This window comes from Coenobita brevimanus, chromosome 46, assembly GCF_032717465.1.
Source record: "Coenobita brevimanus isolate Jiangsu-jjx chromosome 46, ASM3271746v2, whole genome shotgun sequence".
Taxonomy (NCBI): domain Eukaryota; kingdom Metazoa; phylum Arthropoda; class Malacostraca; order Decapoda; family Coenobitidae; genus Coenobita; species Coenobita brevimanus.
In genome coordinates, this window is record NC_136999.1 from 14,140,813 (window position 1) to 14,164,421 (window position 23,609).

At 41.8% G+C, this 23,609-nt stretch overlaps 1 protein-coding gene across 1 annotated transcript in view; it reads left to right on the forward strand.

Moving 5' to 3' along the window:
- Positions 1-23,609, forward strand: part of LOC145398652 (cytochrome P450 2L1-like) — a 126,502-nt gene that overhangs the window by 52,265 nt on the left and 50,628 nt on the right. The window contains exons 5-7 of the mRNA XM_080271458.1: positions 3,208-3,407; positions 10,092-10,206; positions 10,488-10,668. Of these exons, the coding sequence (XP_080127584.1) occupies positions 3,208-3,407; positions 10,092-10,206; positions 10,488-10,668 (496 nt within the window). The remainder of the gene's footprint in view (positions 1-3,207; positions 3,408-10,091; positions 10,207-10,487; positions 10,669-23,609) is intronic.

Sequence of the window (23,609 nt, forward strand, 5' to 3'; positions counted from 1 at the left end):
GGAATCAGTCGGGTGGAAGTTGTGGAAGTATTGAAGAAATTCAAGATGGGGAAGGCCCCAGGAATTGATGGAGTGTGTGGTGAAATGCTGAAGCATGGGGGAGAGAGAGTACTAGAATGGATATGGAAGATGTGCAGGTTGGCCTGGGAGGAAGGTAAAGTCCCAGATGATTGGAGGTCAGGCATAAATATTCCCTTGTACAATGGGAAAGGGGAAAAAGAAGTGTGTGGTAATCATAGGGGCATTTGTCTTCTTAGTGTAATACGAAACGTATACAATAGGATACTTATTTACAGAGTTAGGGAAATAAGAGGAATCAGTTGGACAAGAACAGGGAGGATTTAGGATGGAAAGAGGTTGTGGAGATCAGATATTCATTCTTTGATCTTTAGTGGAAAAGTGTCTAGAGAAAGGAAGTATGCGGCTTCATGGATTTGGAGGCAGCATATGACAGGGTGGATAGACAAGGATTGTGGAAAGTATTAAGAATATATGGAGTAGATGGGAAGTTGTTGAATGCTGTGAAGAGTATGTATGACAGTGCTAAGGCTGCAGTGCGTGTAGATAGTTAACTGAGTGAGTTTTTCTACTTGAAGGTTGGGTTGAAACAGGGATGCGTCATGTCTCCATGTTTGTTCAATCTGTATATGGATGGGGTTATAAAAGAGATACAAGGCAGGGCAGTCGATGTTGGAGTGGCCCTAATGAGAGAGGGCAGTGTTTGGAAACTCCCTGCACTGTTGTTTGCAGATGATACTGTGTTGTTAAGTGAAGACGAAGGGGAGCTGCAAGGTTTGGTGGATGAGTTTGGGAGAATGTGTAAGAAGCGGAATTTAAAGGTGAATGTAGGGAAGAGTAAAGTTATGGTCTTCGAGAGAGGTGAAGTTAGTGAAAGTACAGTGAGGCTGGATGAGGAGGAAATGGGAAATGTGAGTTCATTTAAGTGCTTGCGCAGTGTGATGAGTAAGGATGGAAGTTTGGAGGGTGAATTGCTTGAAAGGGTGCAACAAGGAAGAAAGGTTGCTGGTTCCTTGAAGGCAGTGATAAGAAACAGGGAAGTTAGCATGGAAGTGAAAAAGTTATTACATGACAGTATTGTAATACCAACTCTGACGTATGGAATTGAAGCTTGGACGTTGTTGGAGGGACAGAAGTCAAGAGTGAGGGCAGTGGAAATGAGTTATTTGAGAGGAGCCTGTAGAGTCACATGGAGAGACAGACTGACAAATGAGGATGTGAAGGAGCGTTGTGGTGTGGGTGTGGATGTGATAGGAAGCATTAGGAGAAACACACAGAGGTGGATTGGCCATGAGGAGAGGATGGAGAGTGAGACACTGACGAGGAGAGTGTATGGGAGTGAGGTGGACGGGGAGAGAGGGAGGGGAATGTCAAGGATGAGATGGAGGGATGGAGTGGAGAGGTATATGAGAGAATGGGGTGTGAATTGGGAGCAGGGCAGTAAAATGGTGAGGAACAGGGTGACGTGGAGGCGATTTGTTTGTAGCCACCCCGTATAAGGGATTGAGGCAATAGATAGATAGATAGACATTGACAACTAACAAATATGCATTTGTCTTAAAATCTTACATACTTTAATGCCTTTGGGGGTAAAAAAAACTAATAGCTCACTGAAACAACGAAGAAGTGGAATATTATATATATACTTTTCCATGCACTACATGTCTACGTTACAATTAAGAATGAGCAACTTTTCTGAGGTAAGCATGTGATAGTAGTCTGTGTTACAATAGGGATGTTATAAATACCGAGAGGGGGCGAATCATTATATAAGCTTACGTGTTGGTGATGTCTGTGTGTTTATATCAGCCTTGCATGATCACTGAACTTACCATTTTTCATCATGTAATGAACCATCACTTCACAGCTTGTTGCTACTTCGTGTGTTTCTCTATCGTATAAACACATTCATTTAAAATCAAAGCAAATTATGTTACGACATTAAATGGCTACTAAGCCTCTCCCCAGCACTCTGCTACCCCCACTCCCATCACTCCCAACACACAGCTACTCCCACTACCCCGCCATCCCTCACGTCCCACCCCTCCCACCACACAGCTACCCCCACTACCCCCAATCCCTCACCTACCCCCACTACCCCCAATCCCTCACCTACCACGCACCTCCCACCCCTCCTTTACCCCCAACATTGTTACCAGATAAAATTAGTTGCCTCTCCTGTTGCCTTCTATGCGGTGTCCCGAGCGGAAATTTCTCCAACTGTACCTCTGCATCAGATCGGCCACGACTATGAGTGAAGTGGAGTAAAACCTGGTTTCACAGTGTTTCGTTGTACCGTAATTATTGGCTGAACCATGAAACATTTTCTCTTCGCTGTCTCAGTGACCATAAAGAATTTGTGATAGGGTTGTAAAGGCACACACTGAAATGTCTTGCTTGAAGTCAGTGCTATGGGGCATTTTACAAACTGTTGATAAAAAAGTCGCAGAAAAGAGAGATGGAAGAGGGTTTTCCTGGAGTGGCTGACAGTCTTTGTCCACTTCACAAATAAAGTGAAAGGATTTCTTTGACTTAGAAAACGTAATGTCCTCACACAGTTAAGAATTGTTCGAGCGTGACCTGAGATTTTTTCTTATTCTTCCTGCAATGTACTACAGACGAAAAAATGAAGCCATGATAATGTATAAAATATGCCCGAAAATGGCGATAAAAATATAATATCGTTTACCCTTCACTGCCTCGATTTTTTCTCAGGACAACTATTCAAAAGAAATTGCTGTTGCTTATTAGCTTTATGCGCTGGCACAATATCAATTATCTCTGGATAATGTTACAGAGACACTAGTGTTGTTCCCAATGTGGCAAAGCCAAAGGTGTAAACTGGTTACCTATCGTACACATCATCAGGGGTAATATTTACGACTCGTTGTTGTTGTTTGGCCCCAGTCTTTTTGGTGTATCAGACCCGTGGACCACTGGTAAGAACCTGCTTCTGTGGGGTCGTCCTACTGACACAGATAAACAATACATACACCATGTAGGGAACCGACACTCCTCTGTGGTAGACGGAGCCTCACCAAGCTCCATCCCTACGGCGGGGAGCAAGAAAATATGAGGTTGGTTCCCGAATGAATACCGCATCTGCTTCGTTCCAACAGCTCCACCACATGCACGTTCCTCAAAGGCAGGTATAATATTATAGACTAATCTCCTTGTTTTGTTTTTCAGGTAAGCAGTTTTCGGTGACCGACCCTAAGCTGATCGAGTTTGAGAAGATTATCAATGGCCTTGTTAAAATCTTCGGATACGTGGCGGTGCCTGATTTCTTACCCTGGCTACATAAAGTCCTGCCAGCCTTTTTAATAAAACGCTTCTTCGCCCTTGATCGTATGACTGCACTTAAGGAAACCTTTCTTCAATTTTTCGATGTGAGTAGATTTAATTTTCTCATGGCATTTGGGCCTATCCATTGAACTGAGATCTTGCGAAGCAAAAGTGGGTATTATGTTTTGAGTGTGTGTGTGTGTGTGTGTGTGTGTGTGTGTGTGTGTTCTTACCTAATTGCTCTTACCTAATTGTATCTTTACGGGAATGAGTCAAGCTCGTACTGTCCCGTGTATTAAACCATATTTATCGTACATATCCTTAAATCTGTGAATTGTTTTGGCACACACTATTTCATTCGCTAGTGCATTCCACTGATCAGTTGTTCTATTTGGGAAACTAAATTTCCTTACGACTTTATCACCTCTCTTCTTATGCAGTTTTTTGCAGTGTCCTCTTGCTGATGCTTCCCCATAGGTTAAGTAATCATTTAAGTTTATTTTCTTCTTCCCTGATATGCATTTATATACCATAATCATATCTCCTCTTTTCCTTTTCTCCCGTAGTGTTGGTAGATTCAGATTATTTAGTCTTTCTTCATAGCTTAGATCCCTTAAGCTTGGTACCCATCTTGTAGCGGCCCTTTGAACTTTTTCAATCTTGTCTATGTGTTTTTTGAGATAAGGACTCCAGACTGCTGATGCATACTCCAGGGTTGGTTTGATGAATGATGTTATTATCTTTCTTAGCATGTCTTCATTTCTGTATGTAAATGTTATTCTCATATTGGCAAGCAGTGTATACATGTTCCGTACCTTCTCATTGATGTGGTCAGCCGGAGATAGTCTGTTATTGATAATCACACCTAGGTAGGTACTTCTCTCTTTCTGATCTGTGTAGGGTTTTATTTCCTAATGTATAATCCCAATCAGGTCTTTTTCTACTTTTACCAAACTTGATTACATGACACTTGTCCACATTGAATTCCATTTGCCATGTATTACACCATTCATGAAGTTTATTTAATTCTTCTTGTAGCTCTTTACAAGAGTCTGTGTTAGTAATTCTCCTTTGTATTTTTGCATCATCTGCAAACATATTTAGATAGCTCTCATTTCCAGTGTTACAATCATTTATATACACTAAAAACATGATTGGTGCCAGCAGTGAGCCCTGTGGTACTCCACTAGTCACTTCTTTCCATGATGACTAATTTCCCCTTAGTACTGTTCTCATTTCTCTTTTCATGAGAAAATCTTGCATCCAACAAAACAGTTTGCCTCGAATTCCTCCTTGATGGTACAGTTTCCATAAAAGTCTTTGGTGTGGTACTGTGTCAAATGCTTTCTTGAAATCTAAATAGATACTGTCCACCCATCCTTCTCTTTCCTGTAATGTGTCTGTCACTCTGTCATAGTAGCTCAACAGATTAGTAACACATGATTTTCCTTTTCTGAAACCAAACTGTCTTTCTGTTATCATACTGTGTTCTTCTAGCTTTTCTTATAAGCTTTTCTAATACCTTGCTTACAACACTGGTTAGTGATCCTGGTCGGTAGTTAAGTGGATTTTGTCTATTCCCTCTCTTGAATAAGGGAACAATGTTTGCTTTCTTCCAAATATCAGGTAGTTTACCTTGACTCAAGGATTCCTTTAAAATAAAAAATAATGGTTTACTTAACTCCTTTGCACATTCATGTAGCACCCAACATGAAATTTCATCAGGACCATTTGCTTTTCCTTTGTCTAATTTACTTAACTCCTCCTGTATTACTTTTTTTGATATTTGTATATCTGGTAGTATGTGGGGGCAAGCATGTTCCACATAATCCCTCTCAAATTTTTTTTTCCTCTTTAAAAACTGATTGGAAATTCTTGTTTAGTGCTTCACAAATATCCTTCTCTTTTGTATAGGTGATTCCATCGTCCGTAATGGATTGTATTTTATTTTTTAATTTGGTTTTGCTTCTGATGTAGCTGTAAAATAACTTTGCTTGATCACTACTTTTATTTATTACGTCCTCCTCAAACTGTTTTTGGGCTTTCCTCCTTATTCTTGTATAATCGTTTCTTGCCTATTTGTAATTATTATATGCCCTTTCACTATTGTGTCTTCTGTATCTATTCCACAACAAATCTCTTTTTTCTTTTGATTTTTTACATTCTGTATTGAAACATTTCTTTATTATCTTTTCTGCTCCTTTGTGCTGTGGAATGTACTTCTGGACTCCTATTTCATAAAGTTCACAGAATTTTTCATATATAGCATTTAAATCTTGTCCTCTAAGCTCCTCTTCCCAAGCAGTTTCTAAGAAGTACTTCTTTAGGTCATGATACTTTCCCATTTTATAGTTTAGGCTCTTTTTATAACTTTCATTGCTGTTAACTATGTCATATGCAATCCTGAAATTGCAATTTAGTACTGCATGGTCGCTTTTGCCGAATGGAGGGTGATATATTGTCAATATTTTTTTCTTGCCTAGTAAATATGAGATCTAGCATTGAGGGCACATCGAGTCCTCTTTTTCTGGTGCTTTCCCTGACATGTTGGGTTAGGAAAAACTCTTGCACAAGATCCAAGAGCTTTTGGTCCCAACAGCTTTCTTGGCCTATTATATCTAGAGTATTCCAATTTATATTTGTATTAAAGTCTCCAGTTAGTATAATTCTTTCCGATTTCTCTTCCATTTTATGTAATAATGCTCTTAAACTCTGAATTGTACTCTCCGCCAGGTCCTCATATTCGTCTCTTTTCCCATGTGTTTGATCTGGGTGGCATGTACAAATTGGCTACAATTACTTTCCCTTCAGATATATTTATCTCTACTGCAATCAGTTCTACTTGTGAGGATATATCTAGTTCTAGTTCTTTGACTTTTAGATTTTTCTTAGTTAATATAATTCCTCCTCCTTTATTTAAGTTCCTATCTCTTCTCCATATATTATATTCCTCTAAGTTTAGGAAGTCATTTGATATCCTTGGTGTTAATTTTGTTTCAGTTAGGCACATTATATATGGTTCATTTTGTCTGACATACGCATTCATCTCTAATAATATAGATACCATTCCATCCACATTTGAGTACATCTACTTAATCATCTTGTTTATATACTTCTCATGATTTAGTTCTACTACTTTCCTCCTTTTTATTCCCTCCTGCTTATGTACCACTTTCGTACCTGCAATCCATAAACTTTGTAAAAAAAAAATTTATTCTTCTCCTCCTCTGATCTTCCCTCATTTTTTGTTTTTGCTTCCTCCCTCATCTCTTTCAGTAATTCCAGTTCCTCTTGTGTTAGGCATCTTTTTATCTATGTCTTTACTACAGATTTCCTCTGATACTTCTTTCAATATGCCCATTACATTTGCCATCTCCTTTTTGTCTCTTGAGATCTTGTTTTTTACTACTTCCTCTTCCATACCAGTGTTTACTGTAGATTTGTTGATATCTACTGAATCTCTGACTAACTTAGGATTGTTTTGGACTATTCTTCTCACTTCCTTTTTATTGCTTTTTTTTTCCACCCTAGTTTCCAAGTCTTTCTTTACTTTCACCATTTCAGCATAAGTGGTTTCCGCATCATTTTTGTAGCTTTGCACTGCTTCATTTGCCTTTGTTATCTTCTCCTCAATATCACTCCTCTGGTCTATCAGACTGCTTACTTGCCTAATTGTCTCTGTATCATTTTTGAACTCTTTCATAATACTCTTGTGTTTGACTACTGTACTTGCTATTTCACTAATTTTCCTCCTAAGTGTACCCACTTCAACTATAAGCTCATCTATGATTGTGTCTTTCTTGTTGACTTCCTTTCCTAATTTTTCTATTTCTTCCTTTTGCAAGTGCATCTGTTTCTTAATTTCATCAATCTCATTTTGAAAAGCCATCTCTAACCTGTGTACTCGTTCCACCAGTTTATTGTGTCTCCATTTCAACCAGTTCTTGGTAGAAATCATCATCCTGCTTTCTACCTTTATCCCTGTTTTTTTCCAAATTTGTTTTACTAAAGTATGTGGTCATTTTGCAGTACTAAAAGCGCATATAGTACTTACATTCCCTGGGGCAGATTGTAGACTAAACAACGATCAGCTGATTGTACGCATTCTTGCGCTCCTTTGTTTTTTGTTTTTTTCTGTTTGACCAAGTCTTACTTAAAACTTCTTCTTTTTTATATTAGGACACCATTTAGTCTAACCTTGTACAGAGCTTGATTCATATAAAGATACTAATTTAGGAAATGCCACTGGCCAAGTTGGCCAGGAATAGAGTGGTGGCTACGTGCATCTACTCTCCTCGGTGCCTCAGTGTGTGTGTGTGTGTTTTAACAAAATAACTCATAGTTTGTATCCGATGTTACGCATTAGGAGATGGGTTGAGAACCAGCCAACGAGGATATTAATTGTTGATTTTGAGGACCACTGGTCAAAGGGCAAGGTCTCAAAGCTATGTCAAAGTCTGACCGAGCAAAATATATTTTAAATATCTTATCTGTTTCAAACCAAACTTGAGAAAAGGTTGAGGGTAAGGCAAGAATGAAGTGATTTAGTCCTGAGTACAGTTATTCGAACGGCAACATCACAGGGAAGGTTAAAGTTCGACTTGTATGCGCATGTGTTACCAGAATAGTTCAAAGTGTTTTTCTCTGATTTTATGCCGAGCTGGTGGAAGCGGTGAAGGCCACTCAAGGAGTAAACATATTGTTTCTTAACAATAGGTCAGAGGTCAAAGTCATCCGGCAAGCTGAACTTAAAGTTTTTATCCGATTCAGGCCATTCACTGTAGAATGAGGGTAAGTCAAGAATAAAATTATTCGATTTTAAGAACAAAGGTAATGGCACTGGGAAAGGTTAAATGCCAGAGTTACGGGGCAAGGTCAACTCGGTTGAAAGATTAAGAGTGAAGCAAGAACGAAGGAAATCGATTCTGAGAACAACTGTGAACGTTCAAGGTCACAAGGCAAGACTAATGTAGTTTGGTTTGAAACGTGTTTCCACGTATGACCAAAGTAACTAGGTTACTTTTGATCTGTTTTTGTTACAATTGCTGGATGAGCTGAGGATCAACCAACAAGACGTATTATAGAAGCTTAGATCAAAGGTCGAAGTCACATGGTAAGGGCAACAAACACAGTTTATATCCAAAGTAAACTAAACTTTGTGGAAGGGTTCATGCTATAACTAAGATGAAGTGATTCGATTTTGCGAACAATCAGTCAAAGATCAAGGTTGCAGTGAAAGGTCAGTTTCAAGATCAATGAGGAAATGCAATTCAATTTATATTTTGAAGAATGGAGAAGTTCGAAACTGAGAGTAGTTTGCGGAAGGTGAAGATCAATGGACAAAAATCAGCACGGTTTGGTGAAACAGAATTTTTTGACATGTGATAATGATACATAACTTATTTTGCAATAAAAAAAAAATAGCGGTTTGGTGGCGATATGGTCTCGCACCGGGCGGGGCCGGTACCCTTGAATGCTCTGGGCTACCATGAATGAGTCTTTACATTCCCAAAATGGGCAAAATGTCAAAGCTTTCTCTATTTATGTCACGTCAAGCACATATTACCATTAACCCATACCATTAAATCTGATCTGTGTGTGTGTGTGTGTGTGTGTGTGTGTGTGTGTAAACCTGCTGAGTTTGCTGAGTCGTTGTTTGTGCATCGTCCTGCTTTTGAGACAGAATACGCCGGGCGAGATTATGCTTATGTAGGTGGATGAGCGAGTGGGTGGGCAGTGAGAAAATAAGTCCATGAGGAATATATACAGTTCATGGGGTGACTAGGTCGATGGTGGAAATGCGTTCGTGTGGGGAAATAAAACCGTGGGAAATATATTATGTCCCAAGGGAAATGGGTCCAAGTAGGAATATAGGTCCAGGAGGCAAAAACAGATCCGTGGGAGAAATAGGTCAGTGGGAAAAACAGGTGTACATGGGAATAAGTGTTTCCCCATGGAAATAATAGGTCTATGATGTAAATGTTAAAGGGAAAAATGTCAGTTGGGAAAATACGTCCAAGGAGAAAATTTGTTTGAAGGAGAAAATAGGCTCAAAAGGAAATTTCGTTCATGAGGGATGATAGATCCATGGTAAAACATAGGTCGATGGGGAAAATTGATCAAGAGACAAATTAGGTCCATGATAAATATAAGTCTACAGGGAATAAATAGGTCTCTATGGAAATTGTCCATGAGTGAAAATAGGTCCATGAGGGAAATAGGTCCATGTGAAGAAATAGGTCCACGGGGAAGTATTTGTCAATGCAGGAATGAGACAGTCAATGAATTCCAAATGCCAGATTGCAAAGACCACATGACAGCATGTTATAATTTGAAGGTATCGAGTTGGAAGGACACAACAGAGGCTAAATAGAAACTAAAGGGCAGTTTTAAGATAAGTTGAAGGGTACAGATTGTTTGTATAAAAGATATAATGACTTCATTGGGATGTCCTTAAACTATTCATGTCATGAGACCAAATGCTTAACAGAAGTAGAGAGGATAATTGAGGCCGGAAGAGTCACTGAAATATCGAAAAGAGAGGTACGACAGAAGAGAAGAACCTGACAATAAGGAGAGAAAGATTGGAGACAAAAAGACCCCTTTCAGTTGCCTCTTACGACAAGCAGGGATACTGAGGAAATATTTCCCCACCCCTCTCCCCAGGGAGATTGTGAATGGAAGAATACAGTAAGTCCAAGGGGGGAAATTGGTGAGTGGAGAAACTGACACCCAGGGAGTGACGCCAGAGACAGGTTTATGTGCCAATGACTAAATCATAACCACAGGAGGAGGTCGAGGAACACCGAGCCACACTTGACCGAGACAACCCAAGGGATTTGATTGACGGCTACCTGATTGAGATGGAGGAGAGGAAGGATGACCCTGATAATACCTTTGTCGGTCAGTGATCTTGCCTTACGAGAATGGTAGTTATCTTTTTTTGTGTGTGTGCTCAGTCATACACTGAGGATAGTGTTGGGCATTTCTGAAAGCTAAGCAAAGGAGGAACCCTAAAATTTTGACCTAAAGACTTTGCAACTATGAGCCAGTATACATAGGATTTTGTGCCAAGTGCCCTTCCTGGCAAAATTCTTGTGCATTAACTCTGGTCAGTAATAGTTCAATGGAAAAAATAAGAGAACCTTTTGTTGGCTAATGAAAGAAACGTCTTACCCTTACAGAAAAGGATCTGACACTTCTGATTATGGACCTGTTCTTTGCTGGTAGTGAGACAACCTCCAGCACACTCACCTGGATGATCTACTACCTAGCCACCTATCCGCAGGCGCAGCGCAAGATGCAAGCTGAGATAGATAAGGTGCTGCCAAAAGGAACCCTGGCCACACTTAATGACAAACCCAGGTCAGATGTGCTACATACGTTGAGTTGCATTCCTACTTGCTCTGGAGATTTATTAACACTAGTTCCTTTGTGATTCACTTGATTCACCAATAGACGCTATGTAGATTGAGCTATAATCTAAGGAGCTCTGGAGAATTTGCAACAACAGTTCCTCTGTGATTCCTTTTTGCTTCATAGGTTAGAATTGCTACACACAGTTAAATGTAGTCCGAGAGGCTTAGCATATTCTTAACACCTCCTCCTTTGTGATTTATTCACGTCAGATATGCCACACTTACTAAGGTATATTTTCAGTGCTTAAGAGGTTTTGGTATTCAGTCTATTTATTACACTTTACTGACGACGAAAACAGAAATAAATGAAGGTTTAACTAACATTTATCCTCCTGGACTGTGCTGATGATCAAACGCCGGAATACTCTTGACTGTAATAACACAATCAGGCAACGTTCCACTATACCACAATCAAGCAAACGTAGCCTTATGGTGCTACCTTGCCGGACTCTCATCTGGGTTTAGATCACCGACACAGAATATGTTTGTAATCGTAACTGATTTTCCTTAGATTAAGTATTACCATGTATGATCGAAGCTACACTCGATGACAGAGCCAGCTCAGACTCACTTAACACATCTGTTCTATTTCATTTACAAGCTATCTATCTATCTATATACCTAGGCTGCTTCCCCCAAGGAAAGGGAGGTAGCCGAGACAGGACGACACACTCTCCATTTACTCATCCATTCAAACACATTCATTCGCATCTTAGCCCCAAAGGGGAGAACGGACACATCCTCACCGCACCACACCGCACAAGAGTCAACTGCGCAATGCAATCAATTACATCCACAGCAGGGCCCAACAGCAGAGCTGGTTTACCCCTGCCACATCATAACAGACCCATCCCCTTACCCGCACCTGACGTGACTAGCTGACCAGACCAAATGCGGGAGAATATCCCCTCAGGGCTGCGTCATCACTTATTCATTCACAATTTCTCTCCATTAATTTCTGTCACGCACAGCCACTCTTCCTTGCTCAACAGACATCCCTCTCGCATCCAGCGCTCTCTTCACACTGTCCATCCACTGTATTCGTGGTCTTCCTCTCAGCCTTACACCTCTCACATCAGATCTAGTTATCTTTTTCACCAATTGCTCATTATCCATTCTCTCCATATGCCTAAACCATCGCAACACCCTCTGCTCAACCCTGCTAGCCATCTCCCGAACAACTCCAGTTCTCCTTCGCACTTCATCATTTCGCACTCGATCCATACGAGTCACTCCACACATACTCCTCAGACACCTCATCTCCATCACATTCAAACTTTTCCTCTCTGCTACACCCATATTCCATGTTTCAGCCCCATATAACGCAGTCGGTACCACAACACCCTCACACAGCCTTCTCTTTACGTCCATTCTAAGTGAACGACATCTAAACACTTTTTTCATTCCTCCCACCACCTTTCCTACTTCATTTATCCTAAACTACACTTCTGCATCTATTCTTCCATCAACAGCAACATGTGACCCTAGATATCTAAAACACTCTACCACCTCAAGCAACTCACCATTCAAAACTATATTCATCCCCCTACCATCTACCAACCTCGTACACTTCATCACTTTACTCTTATTCTCATTTACTTTCAATTTCCTTCTTTCACACACCCTTCCAAACTCCTCTACCAACTGTCTCAATTTCTCCCCTGAATCAGGCGCCAGTGCAGTAACATCTGCAAACAGCAGCTGCTTCAGATTCCACTCTCCACCATCAACATTGACCAGACTCAGACCTCCACCTAAAACGCTTGCATTCACCTCCCTTACAACACCATCCATGTAAATAATAAACAACCAAGGCGACATCACACATCCCTGTCACAGCCCCACTCTCACGGAAACCAATCACTCACAGCATTTCCAACTCTTACACACGCTCTACTATTTACATAAAAACTTTTCACCCCTTTTAGTAACCTACCATCAAGTCCATACAATCTTAAAACAGTCCACAAAGCCTCCCTATCAATTCTATCATACGCATTCTCTAAATCCATGAATGCCCAAAACACATCCTTCCCTTTTGCTAAATACTTTTCACACACTTGTCTCACAGCAAACACCTGATCCATGCATTCCCTCCCTCTCCTAAAGCCACACTGCTCATCACCAATCACTCCCTCTGTACCCTCTCTAACTCTCATAATTAACACTCTACCAGAAACCTTACCTACAACACTCATCAGACTTATACCCCTAAAGCTAGTACATTCATTCTTATCACCCTTGCCTTTATACAACGGAACCACACAAGCACTTTCCCAGTCAATTGGCACCATACCTTTCACAAAGCACACATTCAACAATCTTACTAACCAGTCAACAATAGTCACTCCACCACCCTTCAGGCATTCCACAGCACACCCATCTGTACCTGCAGCTTTCCTTGTTTTCATCTCCTTTACTTCCTTCTCTGTTTCCTCCTTCGTGATCAAGAATCATTCAACTCTCCCAACACATTTATTCCTTGCACCCTTCCATCCGCCACAATCTCAGCCACCCTTTCCTCCTCTACATTTAACAATCTTTCAAAATACTCTGCCCATCTCTTCCTTACTGCATCCATCTCAGTTAAAATCCTTCCATCCTCTACTTTTACTTGTTCTTCCTTCCCAGACTCTCCCTTTCGCACCCTTTTCACCTCCTTCCAAAACATTTTCTTATTCTGTTGAAAATTCTGTCAGCCGCCTACTCCACCTCTCATCTGCTGCCACTTTAGCATCACGCACAGCCCTTCTCGCCCTATTCCTCTTTTCCTTGTACCTTTCATATGACATCTCATCCTTCCTCTGCAGCCACACTTCATATGCACGTCTCTTCTCAGCCACAGCCATACTTACTTCCTCGCACCACCATTCACTTCCTTTTCTTACACCACCACCCACACGTCTCACACCACACACCACTTCTGCATGCCTCACCACAGCACTCTTAAACAACTGCCATTCCTCCTCCACACTACCATTTTCCTGATCTTTCACTGCTTTCCACTCGTCTTTCAATTTCTCCTGATACTCTATGTTTTTCTTTCTTTTATCCAACTCACTTTCAAAACCTCCCTGCCACACCTAACCCTCCTAGCTGTCACCCATCTCTTACCTACTCTTAACTTTCCCTCCACCAGGTAGTGGTCAGACATACCTCCACCCTCCCCTCTCAGAACTCTCACATCCAACAATCTTCCTATTACATTCCTAGACATAACCACATAGTCCATCAAAGCTCTATCAACAACCCTTCCACCCTCCTGTCTCACTCATGTATACTTATATCTTTCTTCTCAAACAGCGTATTTCCAATCACCATCTCTCGCTCAACACACATCGCTATCATTCGTTCCCCATTTTCATTTCTTCCAGGCACACCATGCATACCAACTACACCTTCAACTGCTACATTTCCCACTCTAGCATGCAGCTCTCCCATCATTACCACATTCACATTCGCTCCAATACTCTGCAGACACTCATCAACATCATTCCAGAAAGACTCCCTCTCTTCTTCATCCCTTTCACTACCAGGCCCATATGCACTCACAAACACCCACAACTCACGTTCAAATTTCGCTTTCACCCACATCAGTCTCGATGACACCTCCTTTCATTCAGTCACACACTGCTGTACTTCCGGACTCACTAACAAGGCCACACCTTCTCTTGCCTTTCCTCTATCAACACCTGACAATCTTCCATTCACACTTCCAAACATAGACTCACCCTTCCCTTTCATCTTCGTTTCATTCAGAGCTAACACCTCCAACCTTCTTCTCACAAACGTTCTCCCAATCTCCTCCCTTTTAGCCTCAATCGTACTACATCCACGCACATTCATAGACCCAATCTTCAGGGTACGGGGATAACTCCATCCCTCATCCCTTTCTCTGGCCTGTCTCGTTTTAGGAACTAAAATACAGAGGAGGGGGTCCCTAGTCCCCTCACCCCACTCCTATTAGTCGCCTTTCACGACACGCAGGGAATACTGTGGCAGTGTTCTTTCTAACAGAACCTGGCCGCAGAGTAGTAGTACCACCCCATAGGACTATTAATAATGTCATGGGTGGAACAACTCTAGTATAATTTTCCAGCGTATCCACAGACTATTCTATTCATCTGGGAGAAAGTGCAGCAGCCTGAGTGCTGTTACGGTCTCCTATGATCGGGACAACTCTAATTTTATATTCCACCAGATTTTTTTTCTTTTAATGACAGCGAGTAGGGGGAACTGATTGCGTTAATACTTTCACCATAAATTTCCATTTCTTATGTAGAAGCAGGCGTTCCCAAGAACCACAGGTTCCCAAAAGAATACTGTACTGTGCCACTGATATCAACACGAATGGCCTGCCCACCTCCCCCTGTGCTGGTTCTTTGTAAAGATGTTTGGTTAGGTTAGATTAATATCTTTACTCTCTCTAGCTACCTGGGGGGTTTCACCCCCAGGCCGGGCAAGCTCCCCTAATATTTATAAATCACTTAAACTAGCATGGCTTGATACAGAGGGAGGTGGGAGGAGCACCCATAACGTCATCAGTGTGGCGTCATCAGTTGAGCATGCGCAGTTGTCATTTAAGGATTTCTGGCCCATATAACTCCTAGTCCGCTTCACCAGTACAAATTTACTATTCTTTTTCAGCTGACCTCAGACGATTTTAATCAGCTGAGAGCTAGGCACAAGAGCCTGAGTGTTAGTACTATCACCATTAACTTTTTCATGGTCCAAACAGCTCTAGTAGTCTTTTCCAGCTGACGGCAGACGATTTTATTCAGCTGACAGTGAGTCGTCACGGATGACTGAGTGTAAACATACCACAACTTATAGGCTCTTTTGTCAAATTTTATAATGAAAGTCTTATTACTGGAAATATATATTTTTTTCCCCTAAAAATCTTTTCAGTAGCCAGAACTTTTACGTTCATTGTACTTTATCTGGATTATCGTTTCATTCTGTCAATAACCTCCAACTACACTGCCATCTTTACACGATATACTGTTTCCGATCCGTTCTGCCACCCAGCACCATTCCAGCTTGGCCCATGAAGTAAGTGGCGTAGGAGACTTCGCAGCACCTCTTTCTCACATGTTAATATCGACATATTTTGCATCAGTGACATGCACGAGGATAATGAAATGTGATGTGCAAAAGGATAATGAAGTGCAATGAGCAAGAGGATAAAGAAGTGTAATGTCCAAGAGGATGATGAAATGGAATGTGCAAGAGGATAATGAAATGGAATGTGCAAGAAGATAATGAAGTGCAGTGTGCATGAGGATAATGAAGGGTAATATTCAAGAGGATAATGAAGTGGAATGTGCAAAAGGACAATGAAATGGAATGTGAAGTGTTAAAAAATATCCAAAGCCCCTCAGGATGCGACCCCTCTTCCGTCCAGTCTTCGCCACCTCTCCAATCTTTCCTTGTTCCTACTGTAAATTTACAGGAACAATCCATAACCCACATCCTCTCCTTTCACTGATCCACCTGGTGAACAAGCCTACATCTTTTATGTCCTCAATGGCCTAGAGCAGCTTGTACATCACCCTACCCGTATCCCAAACCGCCTTGGAGAGAGCTCCAACATACTTGACCTCTTCTTTACATCTAATCCTTCCGCTTACACTGTTAATCTTTTCTCTCCGGTGGGCTCCTCCGATCACAACCTTATCATTTAACCTGTCCTATCGCTCCGGTAAGGCCTGTGGACCCTCCAGGGAAACGTTGTCTGTGGCATTTTGGAGCTGCGGATTGGGAGGCCCTCAGGCAGTACTTCTTTGATTTTCCCTGGAATGATTATTGCTTCCATGGCCGGGAGCCATCTGAGTGTGCCTTGCGCATTACAGAGGTTATTCTCTCGGGCATGGAAGCATACATTCCTTTCTCATATCCTTTGACTAATGCAAGAAAGCCTTGGTTTAATCATTCTTGTTCTAATGCTGTCCGCAACAAGGAGAGGGCCTACAAAAGGTACCGGAGCCAACCCACCACTGAATCACATCATCTTTACGTTTCTGCCCAGAATCGTGCTAAGTCTGTTCTTCGCTCTGCTAAAAATAATTTCATCCGTACAAAATGCTCCCAACTCTCCAACTCGAATTCTTCCCGCTCCTTGTGGCACCTTGCCTAAAACCTTTCTAACAACTTTACCTCATCTTCCTTCCCTCCTCTTTTCTACTCTGTTGGTTCTGTAGCTAGTTCTTCTACTGATAAAATAGATCTCTTTGCACAGACTTTCTCCTCCAATTCCACCTTAGACGATTCTGGTGTGTTCCTCCATCACTTCCCCCCTCTGACTTCCTCATGGCTGACATTAAAATTTCTCCAGCTGATGTATTTTCTGCCATCACTGGCCTCAATACTAACAAGGCATATGGGCCTGATGGGGTCCCTCCTGTTGTTCTCAAGAACTGTGCTTCTGTGCTTACACCCTGCCTAGGCAAACTCCTTCGCCTTTGTCAACTTGTATCTTTCCTTCTTGCTGGAAGTTTGCTCTCATTCAGCCAGTCCCAAAGAAGGGTGACCACTCCCAACCCTCCAACTATCGTCCAATTGCTTTAACGTCCTGTATTTCAAAAGTTTTCCAGTCAAATCTCAATGGAAAAATATTAAGACATCTTTCCTATCACAACCTTCTTTCTGATCGTAAGTACGGGTTCCGTCAGGGACGCTCCACTGGCGATCTTCTCACATACCTTTCAGACTCCTGGTCATCCTACTTTCGGGACTTTGGCGAAAACTTTGCCATTGCTCTTGACATCTCAAAGACTTTCGATCGAGTCTGGCATATATCTTTAATTTCCAAACTGCCCTCTTACAGTTTCTATCCTTCTATCTGTGCCTTCATCGCTAGCTTCCTTTCTGGTCGTTCTATAGCAGCTGTTGTAGACGGCCATCGTTCTTCTCCTAGATCTATCAACAGTGGTGTTCCTCAGGGCTCTGTCCTATCACCAACTCTCTTCCTTGTATTCGTCAATGACCTTCTAAGCTGTACATCTAACCCTAACCATTCATACGCTGATGACTTCACCCTTCACCTTTCCATTCAGTTCCCACAATGCCCATCTCAGCAGTTATTACAACAAACAGGATGAGGCTATGGCACACCTAATGTCTGACTTGGCTCGTATCTCTGACTGGGGTAAAAATAATCTGGTTGTTTTTGATGCATCTAAGACTCAATTCTTACACCTATCAACCCGAGAATATCTTCCACAGGTATACCCTCTAATGTTTAATAATATTCAGCTTAATCCTGCATCTTCCTTGAACATGCTTGGGGTTTCATTTACTCGGGACTTATCTTGGAAAGATTATATTACATCTCTTGTAAAATCTGCTTCCAAGAGATTGGGTGTGCTAATCCGACTCCATTCTTTCTTTACCCCTGCACAATTGTTGACTCTGTACAGGGGTTTTATCCGCCCCTGTGTGGAGTACAACTCTCATGTGTGGGGAGGCTCTCCACATACAGCTCTTCTGAATAGAGTGGAGTCAAAGGCTTTTTGTCTCATTAACTCTCCTCCTCTTACTGACTCCCTTCAACCTCTGTCTCTTCGCCGCACTGTTGCATCTTTCAATCATCAATCAATCATTTCCTGTGGCACCCTCGGGGATGCATAGGGCCTCGATGAACTCACACCACCACATCCTATCTTGTGCTAACTCCTCAAGATCTCCCCAACACTCATCTCCAGCTTCCCGTCTCATTGTCCTCACCCACGTCTCTTTTGGCCTTCCTCTACCTCTCCTACCAAGTGCCACCCACCCTGGTGTCCCTCGTACTATTCCCTGTCTCTTATACACATGTCCTAGCCACTTCCATCGTGAGAATCTAACATATTCATCGATCGGCTGCACTCCCGTTATTTCTCTAATTCTACTATTTGGTATCCTTTCCCACCACTTAACTCCTAATATTCTTCTCAGTGCTTTATTTTCAAACACCAAGAATTTATTTTCCATAGTCACTGTGCTGTACCAAGACTCTTGTCCATAAATTAAGATACTCCTAACCATTACCTTATAAAGTTTGATTTTTGTATGCACAGAGAAATTGTTATTATTCCAAATATTTTTAAGCATTCCCATTGCCTGATTAGCCTTCTTTAACCTTTCCTCGAATTCAAAGTTCAAAGAACCATCCTTGGCTAAATAAGTACCTAAATATTTAAACCTATCAACTTGCTTTACAACCATACCTCCAATTACACATTCCTGCGCATTTTCCATATTCATATTGATTATTTGAGTTTTTCCACAATTAATAACCAAACCCACCTTGCGACCTTCACTCACCAAACAGTCCAACACTCTCTGCATCTCTTCTGGCCCATCACAAATCAAAACTATATCATCTGCATAATCTAAACCCAAAAGTTTCCTGTTCTCTCCCCAAAGTATACCTGCACCGGTTTCTGTTCCAACGCGTTTCATAATGTAATCAATGACCAATATAAATAGTAAAGGCGATAGAACACCACCTTGAATTACTCCGGACTTGACTTCAAACGAATCACTCAGACAACCATCAACCATCACTTTACAAAATGTGTCCTCATGCATGTTCATAATGACCCTCACAAACTCCTCTGGTATTCCATAATGTCTCATGATCTTCCCCATAGTCTCTCTCGAAACACTATCAAAAGCCTTTTCAAAATCAACAAAACAAAGACTTAACGGCACTCTCATTTCATTAACTTGCTGCATCAAATGCCTAACTATAAAGATCTGATCATTGCAACCACGTCCCTTTCTAAAACCAGCCTGTTCATCCCTCAGAATACCCTCAACCACTGGCTCCAACCTATTTAACAACACTCTACTGAAAACTTTCAAAGCTATCGGTGACAAAGAGATTCCCCTCCAATTACCACATTCACTCAGGTCTCCCTTCTTCGGAACTTTAACAATTACACCATTCTTCCAAACTGATGGTAGTAACCCCGTCACCCATATCTTATTGAATAGCTTGGTCAAGATCATTATTAATCTATCCCCTCCACTTTAAACATTTCCGGAAATAAACCATCCTCCCCTGGTGCCTTATTATTCTTTAACTGTTTTACTGCTTTCTCCACTTCTGCAAGCCTGAACTCTCCTGTTTCTATATTTAAATCTTCCTGAGCAGACGGTATATCCTCTTCTGGTGGTATTGGTCTATTAAGAACTGTCTCAAAATGCTCTTTCCATCTATTTTTAATATCTCCATCTTTGGTCAATAAATTTCCTTCCCTGTCTCTAACTGGTATTTCCTTGCGTTTACCTGCATTACCACTCAGTTCTCTAATCGATTCATATGCTATTCTTTGACTCTGTCCATCATTTTTGTTTATTAAGATTTCAGTCTCTGCAACCTTTTCATCCACACATCTTCTTTTATCTCTCCTAGCTAACCTTCTTACTTCTGAATTCAAACTCCAGTACGCAGCTCTTGCTAATTCAATCTCTTGTTCATCAACGCATTGCATCTCACTCCTCAATTTAGCCTCACCTCTCTTTTTTATCATATCCCACGTTTCCTCTGATATCCATTTCTTTCTCCTGAAGCTATGTCTCCTTCCAATCGTACATTCAGCAGTCTCATGCAAAACTTTGTTCACATCCTCCCACATCTCATCTACACTTCTCTCCCCCTCTTCCAACGTTTCCAACACCAAAAACCTATTTCTGCATTCTAATCTGAATTCCTCCTTTTCTTCTCCTTCCCTTCTAAGCTTAACAATATCGTATCTACCAACACCAGATTTTTCCTTCTTCTGATTTTTAAGTTTAAACCTTATTTTTGCAATGCTGAGTTGATGGTCACTACCAATATCCGCTCCCCGTTTAACATGAACATCTAGCAGAGAACTTCTATGCCTCCTACTGATAGCGATGTGATCAATCTGATTTTTATATTTTCCACACGGAGACACCCAAGTTGTCTTGTGTATATTGCAATGCTGAAAGAGTGTTGCATCTTTATCTCTTTTCTATTGCTACTGTAATGGTCACTGCTTCTCTGAACTGTCTGCATGCATTCCTCCAGCTCTAAGACGGGCGCGTAGCACCCGTCTAGCAGCAAACTTTCATCCCTTTTCTGTCCAACTCTCTAATGCAAGAGTTAACTGTTACCTCCAGGCTTTTATTTCTGCAACAGGTCAACTCTGGAACTGTCTCTCTCTGTCTGCATTACCTGCTGCCTATGATCTCCAGTCTTTCAAACGCAGTGTGTCCAGGCATCTCGAAATGATCGAATCTTGAATTTGGCTCTCTATTGTATTTTGTTTTTCTCTTGGAGGGAACTGTTATTGTGGGCTCATGGCCTTTGGTTCCTTCTTCCTCGCATAAAAAAAATCTTCGCTGAGTTGAAATGTCCATCATCACAGAATATTCTTTCCCCATCACTGTCCCAGGTAAAGTAGGTTTACTTTTATTTGACGGATCTGGCCGACTCCCACAAACCTGAAATACTAGATCTCAGTTGCATTAAATTCGATGAACCTTGGTTACGATGTAGGAATGAACCTTCTTAGTCACTACAGTCAGCTTGTTTTCACTGGACGGAACTAGACCACCTCCACAACTTGAATCCTTAGTCGTCTTCATGAAATCGATGAACCCTTAGTTATGAGGTACGAATGAGACTCCTTGGTTACTTGTCAAATCAACTCTCCTGTCTGAATACACTTGCCCATCGACTTAGGTGGAAGGGGTTAGCGATCTTCAGTATGTTAGAACAAACGCGCTGCAATCCTGCCTACTCCACTCTGTTTAACCCACTCATTTCTGCATTGGTAGTGTGACTAACATAAAAACTACTTCTGCAGCTGGCGATGAACTTACCGTGAATATCTTTGGAGGACACATTAATTTCTTCAGCGGTGCCCGACCATTTCTCAGTGTCTGAACCCATATTCCCAGGCTTTGTCTCCCCACTTCACCCTGATCAGAAAGACTATAGTATGATTAACCAGCCCCGTGCCATTGCCATTGACGTACATGTATGTCAGCCCCTATATGCACGGACAGTGCCATTGATGTACATGTATGTGCACGATTTGAAATATTTACCAAAATTCGAGTGTTTCCTCCTCCTGTATGTGTTGTGTGGGGATGAAAGGAAAGGAGAAGGGGAAGGGGAAAGGAATAGGGAAAGGAATGGGGAACAAAGGGGATAGCCATGAGGAAGGTGAGGAGGAAGGAAATATTCCCCAGGTGGCCTCCGGTTTTCCTCCCCATCCTGATGACAGGGACAGTGATGGTGATGTTGGAGACTGTGAAGCAGAGGATGAAGTGTCGTGGGAGTGGGAAAATGGGAGCAATTTTGTTCCCATGCACCAATCATTTACTTGTGGGGCCACGGCAGGATGTACTGTCCCCGAGTTGAATCAGTCCTCCAGGAGGATTGATTTCTTCAAAAACTTCTTTACAAATGAGTTGATTCCCAGAATCTGCATACTTTTGAACACGTATGCAGCATTCTGCCGTGGCACAACCCCACAAACACCCTACAGCCAGCTGTTTGATGTCGATGAGATGTACCTGTTCCTGGCATTAGTTCTATTGATGGGACTAATAAAAAAAGAATCAGTTGTCTTCATACTGGACTGTTGACCACCTCATGTCAACACCCTTCTTTGGAAGAGTTATGGGGAGAGACAGATTCCAGTATATTCTCAGCTGGCTCCATTTTTTGCGATACTGAGGACCCCAGCAACATATGCAACACCGACAGGATGCGCTGAATTCGCTTAGTGTTTGATCACCTGAGGGTGCGATTCTTATCATGTTTCACTCCTTATAGAGACCTGGTCATAGACGAAAGTCTCGTGTTATGGAGGGGGAAAATTGCCTTCAGGCAATATATCCCAAACAAAAGACACCGCTTTGGGTTCAAAATTTTCGTCATGTGTGACTTCAGGACCAAGTGTGTGCAAGACATAGTCCTGTACACCGGTGCACACAGAAATTAAGAGGATAGGACAATCGGTTTGTCTTGTGCAATTGTGAAAACAATGATGCAGCCGTACCTTAATCGTGGGCCCCTCCTGTACCTGGACAACTGGTACACTAGCCCACTTCTCACTCGGCATTTGCAGCAGCAAGAGACTGGCATCTGCTGTACAGTGAAGAAAACCAGGTGGCACATGGTACAGGTGGGCAGGAAACTGGAAGGAAGGAGGAAGTATTTTTTTAAGCTAACAATATCTTCACCACTACCTGGCACCACAGCAGCGAGGTAAACCTCCTTTCAACAGTTCATCGTCCCGTGATGCATATCACAAAGAACATCGATTACCATAGTGAAAGACATGTGCATATCTGGAAACCTGAGGCTTTGATTGATTACAGCATCAATATGCATCAGGTAGACCAGTCGGATGCAATGATAATAAGCGTAGAGTGTGCCAGGCCCATGATGAAGTGGTAAAGAAACTGTTCTTTCACCTGCTGGATGTAACAGTTTTGAATGTTCACCTCCTCCACGCCCACACCACAGGATCCAGCGACACTTCCAAGGACTTCATAAGGGAGCTGTGCAGGGAGGTGATTGGCATCCGTGGACCTGATCGTTCCCCAAGAAAACATCCAGTTAATGTGGAAAATCTCGCCTCACCGAACGTCATTTCCCAGAGTTAGTGACGGCACCAGACACAAAGATGAATCCCCAACGCAGGTGTCACGTGTGCCAACAAAGCGCAGTTTGGCCCAGAAAACAGCGAAAGGACTCGCGTTACCAGTGTGTGGAGTGTGATGTGGGCTGTGCCTTACACCCAGCTTCAGAGAATACCACACCCTACTCCTCTTCTGAACTACCTGGTGTGTGCGATAAAAGATGCAAGTGAAGTGTATATAACTGTAAATAATATGTAATGATAATTATTCATAAGTAAC